The 7230-nt window shown below is 44.7% G+C and overlaps 3 protein-coding genes and 1 long non-coding RNA gene across 4 annotated transcripts in view; 3 read left to right on the top strand and 1 right to left on the bottom strand.

Moving 5' to 3' along the window:
* LOC132456504 (E3 ubiquitin-protein ligase TRIM39-like) overlaps positions 1-2473 on the top strand; it is a 2640-nt gene extending 167 nt beyond the window's left edge. Inside the window, exon 2 of the mRNA XM_060050871.1 lies at positions 70-2473. Within this exon, the coding sequence (XP_059906854.1) occupies positions 72-1694 (1623 nt within the window). The 5' untranslated portion in view covers positions 70-71 and the 3' untranslated portion in view covers positions 1695-2473. The remainder of the gene's footprint in view (positions 1-69) is intronic.
* The window catches only part of LOC132456516 (uncharacterized), a 91980-nt gene that overhangs the window by 17594 nt on the left and 67156 nt on the right, over positions 1-7230 (top strand). The gene's annotated exons all lie outside the window — the stretch shown is intronic.
* Positions 1-7230, bottom strand: part of LOC132456618 (tensin-1-like) — a 13932-nt gene that overhangs the window by 6200 nt on the left and 502 nt on the right. The window contains exon 2 of the mRNA XM_060051025.1: positions 7062-7219. Coding sequence (XP_059907008.1) covers positions 7062-7219 — 158 coding nt within the window. The remainder of the gene's footprint in view (positions 1-7061; positions 7220-7230) is intronic.
* Positions 4138-6570, top strand: LOC132456505 (E3 ubiquitin-protein ligase TRIM39-like). The gene is given in 2 exon segments (XM_060050872.1): positions 4138-4490; positions 4493-6570. Coding segments are annotated over 2 exon segments (1623 nt in total). The 5' UTR covers positions 4138-4177; the 3' UTR covers positions 5803-6570.

Below are 7230 nucleotides of genomic sequence, written 5' to 3' on the forward strand. Positions count from 1 at the left end.
ATGTTCAAATCTATTTTCTTCAGTAAAACTAAAAGAATAATGTTATTTCTTTATCCGGTCTGTTTCTAGGAATGGCCTCTGCTAACTCTTCCTGGTCTGAAGAGGACTTTTCATGTTCCATCTGTTTGAACGTGTTGGACAGACCGGTCTCCACACCATGTGGACACATCTTCTGCAGACCCTGTATTATAACCTTCTGGGAGGACCAACTCGAGTACAAATGTTCTTTTTGCAACGAGCATTTCAACCGAAGACCTGATTTGCGGGTCAATACCCTCTTTTCAGAGATGGTTGAGCAGTTTAAAAGTTCTGTACAAGTCAAAGAGCAGCCTTGTGTTGTACCGGGAAAAGTTTATTGTGACGTCTGCACTGGGACCAAGCTGAAGGCCGTGACGTCCTGCCTGGAGTGTTTTATCTCTTACTGCCACACACACCTGGAGCCACATCAGTTGGTCGCACACCTGAAGAGACATCTACTGGTCGACGCTATGGACGGTCTGGAAGACAGGGCGTGTAAGAAACACGGCCGACTCCTGGAGCTCTTCTGCCAGACTGACCAGGTGTGTGTGTGTCAGTCCTGCACTGAAGAGGACCACAAGTCCCATCCTGTTGTACCTCTAAAGGAGGAATATGAAGTGAAGACGGCCCAGCTGGGGAAGATAGAGGCTGACGTTCAGCAGATGATCCAGGAGAGACAACAGAAGATTCAGGAGATCAGAGACACAGTGGATCGCAGCCGAGAAGTTGCAGACAGAGAGATATCCGATGGCTTGCATGTCCTCACTGCTCTGATGCACCGCATTGAAAAGTGGCAGGATGATCTCATCCAAACTGTTGAAGAGAAACTGAAATCCACAGAGAAAGAAGCTAAAGGCCTTCTCAAAAAGCTTCAGCAGGAAGTAGAAGATCTGACCAATAGAAGCTCAGAGGTGAAGCAGCTCTCACACACTGAAGACCACCTCCACCTCCTCCAGGCCTTCAGATCCCTGAAGGATCCTCCACCCACCAGGGACTGGACGACGGTGGAGGTCCGTCCTCCGTCATACGTGGGGACCTTGAGGAGATTGCTGGGTCAGCTGGAAGAGATGCTGAACATGGAGATGAAGAAGCTGCCTGATAGTGAACTGAAGAGGGTCCAGCAGTATGAAGTAGATGTGACTCTGGATCCCGATACAGCTCATCCCCACCTCATCCTGTCTGAGGATGGGAAACAAGTCCATCATGGCGGTGTAGAGAGAAAACTCCAAGACAGCCCCAAGAGATTTACACGATATCTACGGGTTCTTGGGAAGCAGAGCTTTTCCTCTGGAAGATTTTACTTTGAGGTTCAAGTTAAAGACAAGACTGGATGGTGGTTAGGAGTGGCCAGAGAGTCCGTCAACAGGACGGGTATCGTCACATCGACCCCCGACAATGGCTACTGGAATATTTTCTTCTACAACAATGAGTTGAAGTTCAACGATAACCCTGCTGTCCGTCTGCCTCTGAGAGCAGAGCTCCAGAAGGTGGGGGTGTTTGTTGATTATGATGAGGGTCTGGTCTCTTTCTATGATGTGGAAGCCAGGGTTCATCTCTACTCTGCCACTGGTTGCATCTTCACTGAGCCTCTCCATCAATACTTCAGTCCAGGTTTACATAACGCTGGTGAAAACTCCCCTCCTCTGATCATCTCACCTGTCAATCAAACAGACTAGAGGCGTAAGAAACCAGCGATCATAACCACTCATGTTATTGCCTTAATGCGAATCTATGCTCTGTGTTGGTACCATTATAAAGACACTGATATAACTGCATTCATACTGCTCTGTTCTCTGTCATTTAACAAAGTAATGAAGAACATAACCCCGCTGTAACAGAAACATTACCCATTATTAATGATTACATTACACATTCTAGATTTAACATTTTCAATAGATAAGGTACATTTTTCTTGTTCTTGCTAGATGTATGTTCCCTTGTGAAGTTTTCAATGCTAATATGTTGAACATATATGTTGGTTCATAAAAACTCATTAGATGTTAGCGAGACATAAACAACTACGTTTTCTAACTTTTTGCCTTGTGTATTTATGATTCACTTGCGTTTGGTTTTATTTAATCTGTTGGATTATTGTTATCGCTATTTATCTGGTTATGTAGCGGTAGCTACATGCTGATCATGTTATTATAATATAATTGATTGATTAACTCGTGTTGATAATGCTAGTTAGCAGACAAACATAACCGGTTTCCTGTTCACATGGTTTCCTCGTTCTTGTGTTGTTGCAGAATAAAATACCACTGTCATTTTAAAATGTATTTCCTCTGTTTCAATGTTCTTGCACTCTTCATTTGATAAAATATTTGACTACTACTGCTCCTTCTAGTACTACTAATAAAACAACTACTACTACTGATAGTACGACTACTACTACTACTGAAGTAACCTTTTCAGTTTAAAGACAGTAGAAAAAACACCACCCACTGGCCAATTCAAGTAAATTAAATTCGATTTTATGCAAAACATTTTTGTGCCAAAAGTTTTGTTTGCGTCACCAACAACATTTACAACAACAACTAATCACCCACCGCCATCACTGTCATCACCTTCAACATTAAAGAGCACCTATTATGCTTTTTCGACTTTCATGACCTATTAACGTTGTTACAATGATTTATAGTCATGTTTAACCGTACTTAAGTGTCAAATATTGCAGAGAGCTAAACATTAGGGACGCCGGTCGCCATTCACTTGTTCAAATTTCTGGGATTTATCTACGTAGAACAATCCGGACTTTCCATGCATGGTAATGCTGCAACATCAATCACAACGGAGTGGGGTTGGCAGGAGGGGGGGGGCGAGGGGGCGGAGAAGGACGAAGCCGAGTGTCGACAGAGAATGCTGAAAGCGCCCAGATGAGAGGAAGGGATTCCCGAAAATCAACATCGTTTTTTGTGCTGTGATCCGTGTCAGGTTGCTCTATAGGAGTCATTAATAAGAAATTAGGACCATAAAAGTAGTATAATAGATCTTTAACAACAACAACTAATCACCCACCACCATCACGACCGTTGGATCACCTGGTTATGGATTTTGTAATATTAACACCATGTGAGGGAAAGGAAATATTGTTTGGTACTAGTAAACATGATGTCCAAATGGGTTGAAGTATTCCCCGCCATTCCAAGATGAGGATTCCCAGAGAAATGATCCGGTGACAATGGTTCACATTTTGTGAAGAAGCCATCCGGCAGTTGTCCAAGTATGTAGGAGTTGACCTCCAGCACCCACTGTGCGTACCACCCTCAGAGTGGTGGGGCAGTGGAGAGGGAGAATGCTCCCGTAGGGAACAAACTGGCCAAAGCAACTGCAGATACAGGTATGGCATGGGTGAGGGTCTCGCCACTGGTCCAACCGGCCACAAGGGGACGCACCAGAGTAAAGGTCGGTCAGTCCCCCTATGAAGGCCAGATGGGGACGGGTGTTGGGGACAACACAACAACAGCATGAACACATCATTCTCTCCTCACAACATGATTGATTATTGGATGAATCCCCTCCCAGACTCCGCAATCGATCCGTTCACAGGTAGGAGAAGCTTGACCACCGTCCAAGGAAGGGCAACTCCACGCTCTACAATCGGGAGATTGGATTGTGGTGAGGGATTCTCAGAGACGTGCCTGGAACTCACCAAGCGGGTTGGGGCCATTCCAAGGGCTGTTGATCACCTCATCAGCTGTCACGACACATGGATGCATGATTAGTTGTTCTTGAGGATGTAAAGAAGTGGTCGGTTTAGTTGGTCTGCCCGTCCCCCGCTCACATGGTATTTATCGGTGACAATCCGGGAAACTAGCCTTATGCAAGAACAGGTGTCTCGAGTATGCGGAAACATACGTCCAATCCTACATGTATATGCTAGACGTTATGGGAGGGGCAATGTGTGAGGGGAGGAGCTACAGGAGAGGACGTGTTGTTCAAGAAACAAAAGGTATTTAGAGCAGGAAGCAAAGTGATGCGTGTTGGAGGCACCTCTCTCTTTCTCGATACAAAGAACACGTTGTTTAACTAGCTGATCTGACAGACAAACCCCGATAAGGTAAGTAAAACAACCCAGATATATGAGAGATGTTGAAATCCGATCACTTGAATAAATTCTAAAGTTAACATCATTTCTGAATCCGGTCTGTGTCTAGGAATGGCCTCTGCTAACCCTTCCTGGTCCGAAAAGGACTTTTCATGTTCCATCTGTCAGGATGTGTTTAGCAGCCCAGTTTCCACCCCATGCGGACACAACTTCTGCAGAACCTGTATTACAACGTTCTGGGAGGACCAAGTCCAGTACAAATGTCCTTTGTGCAACAAGCTTTTCAACCCAAGACCTGAATTACAGGTCAATACCTTCATATTAGAGATGGTTCATCAGTTTAGAAGGTCTGTACGAGTGAAAGAGCAGCCCTGTGTTCCACCTGGGGAAATTCCTTGTGACGTCTGTACCGGCACCCAGCTGCCGTGAAGTCTTGCCTGGAGTGCTTTATCTCTTACTGCCACACCCACCTGGAGCCACATCAGAGAGTCCCAGGCTTGAAGAGGCATCTGCTGGTCGACCCTTTGGACCGCCTGGAAGACAGGGTGTGTAAGAAACACGGCCGACTCCTGGAGCTCTTCTGCCAGACTGACCAGGTGTGTGTGTGTGTGTTGTGCACAGTGATGGATCACAAGTCCCATCCTGTTGTACCTCTGAAGGAAGAATATGAAGAGAAGGCGTCCCAGCTGTGGAAGATAGAGGCTGAAGTTCAGCAGATGATCCAGGAGAGACAAGAAAAGATTCAGGAGATCAAAGACACAGTGGATCTAAGCAAAGCTGACGCAGACAGACAGATATCCGATGGCTTGCAGGTCCTAACTGGTCTGAAGCACTGCATTGAAAAGTGGCAGGATGATCTCATCCAAACGGTTAGAGAGAAACTGAAATCCACAGAGAAAGAAGCTGAAGGCCTCCTCAAAGAGCTGGAGCAGGAAGTAGAAGATCTGACCAATAGATGCTCAGAGGTGAAGCAGCTCTCACACACTGAAGACCACCGCCTCCTCCAACAGACCTTCAGATCCCTGCAGGATCCTCCACCCACCAGGGAGTGGACGACGGTGGAGGTCCGTCCTCCGTCATACTTAGGGACCTTGAGGAGATCCCTGGATCAGCTGGAGGAGACACTGAACATGGAGATGATCAAGCTGCGCGATGCTGAACTAAAAAGGGTCCAGCAGTATAAAGTCCAGCAGTATATGACTCTGGATCCTGATACAGCTCATCCCAGTCTCATCCTGTCTGAGGATAGGAAACAAGTACATGATGGAGGTGGAAGGCAGAAACTCCCAGACAACCCTAAGAGATTTATGAAGGGTACAAATGTTCTTACGAAGCAGAGCTTCTCCTTTGGGAGATTTTACTTTGAGGTTCAAGTTAAAGACAAGACGGGATGGTTGGTAGGAGTGGCCAGAGAGTCCGTCAACAGGAAAGGTGTCATCACAACCACACCTGATAATGGCTACTGGACTATCGTATTCTACAACAATGAGTTGAAGTTCAACGATAACCCTGCTGTCCGTCTCCCTCTGAGAGCTGAGCTCAAGAAGGTGGGGGTGTTTGTGGATTATGATGAGGGTCTGGTGTCCTTCTATGATGTGGAAGCCAGGGTTCATCTCTACTCTGCTACTGAATGCACCTTCACTGAGCGTCTCTATCCATTCCTCTGTCCATGTTTACATAAGGCTGGTAAAAACTCCTCCCCTCTGATCATCTCACCTGTCAATCAAATAGACTAGTGACATAAGAAACCAGGTAATGTTCTTCATCATCTTTTCATCACCTACTGCTGTTGTGAACAGAGCAGTAGGAATGCAGTTCTTCCAGTTTCTTTATAATTGGACCGACGGAGAGCAGAGATTCTCATTCAGGAGTTGTTATGATCTGCTGTTATAGATACAAAACCTATTATTAATGATTACACTACACATTACAAATATATATACTGTTCCCTGTCTGTTTTCTCCTCAATGCTTTCTATAAACCTTAATGCTATACAATTGTAAAGAGTTGTCGTCAGGTAAAATATGTTCACGGTATCAATTATGATAATATTCAATTGTTTCTTAAGAAAACATTAAAAAAAGTTGATTGGGATTACTGATGTTCTAGATTTAACATTTTCGATAGATAAGGTACATTTTCTTGTTCTTTAGAGATGTGTGTATTTTAATGAAGTATTTAATGCTTATACGTTGAACATTTATTCTTTGGTTTATAAAGACTCAGTAGATGATAGGGAGACATAAACATGTACGTGTTCTAACTTGTTGCCTCGTGCTTTTAGGATTCACTAGAGTTTGGTTTTATTTACTTCTGTTGGATTGTTGTTATCGATATCTATCTGGTTATGTAGCGGTAGCTACATGCTAATCATGTTATTCGACTCTATCAACTCTTGGTGTCAATGCTAGTGACCGGACAAACAGAATCAGTTTCCTGTTCACATGGTTTCCTCAATTTTGTGTTGTTGCAGAATAAAATACTACCGTCATTGAGAAATACAATTCCTCTGTGTCAATGTTCTTGGATGTAACACTCTTCATAGGATTAAATATTCTTCTACTACTACTACTACTACTATATTAGCTCTACTAGTACCACTATATTTCCATTACTAATACTACTATATGACAACTACTAGTACTACTATATTACAGACCAATCAGGCCTTTCCTTCCCATAAACAGACCAATCAGGCCTTTCCTTCCCATAAACAGACCAATCAGGGCTGTCCTTCCCTTAAACAGACCAATCAGGCCTTTCCTTCCCATAAACAGACCAATCAGGGCTGTCCTTCCCATAAACAGACCAGTCAGAGCTGTCCTTCCCCTAAGCAGACCAATCAGGGCTGTGCTTCCCATAAACAGACCAATCAGGGCTGTCCTTCCCCCAAACAGACCCCTGCCCGTGGAAGGAGTCGTTACCCCCCAGAGAACCAAGGACACACAGACGTACTCACAGACGTACTCACAGACGTACTCACAGACGTACTCACCTGGTCAGGGTTCGGGGGCAGCTGGCATGATGTGGTGACCTGAAGAGGAAGAAGAACAAAGTAAACCTCAATATGTTTATCACAACAGCATAACTCTAAACAACGGGCTTCATCTCTAACGAGCAATCGTTGTGGTTCTGTCGCTAACGAGCATGGTTCTAGACCAATC

This window comes from Gadus macrocephalus, chromosome 4 (assembly GCF_031168955.1).
Source record: "Gadus macrocephalus chromosome 4, ASM3116895v1".
Taxonomy (NCBI): domain Eukaryota; kingdom Metazoa; phylum Chordata; class Actinopteri; order Gadiformes; family Gadidae; genus Gadus; species Gadus macrocephalus.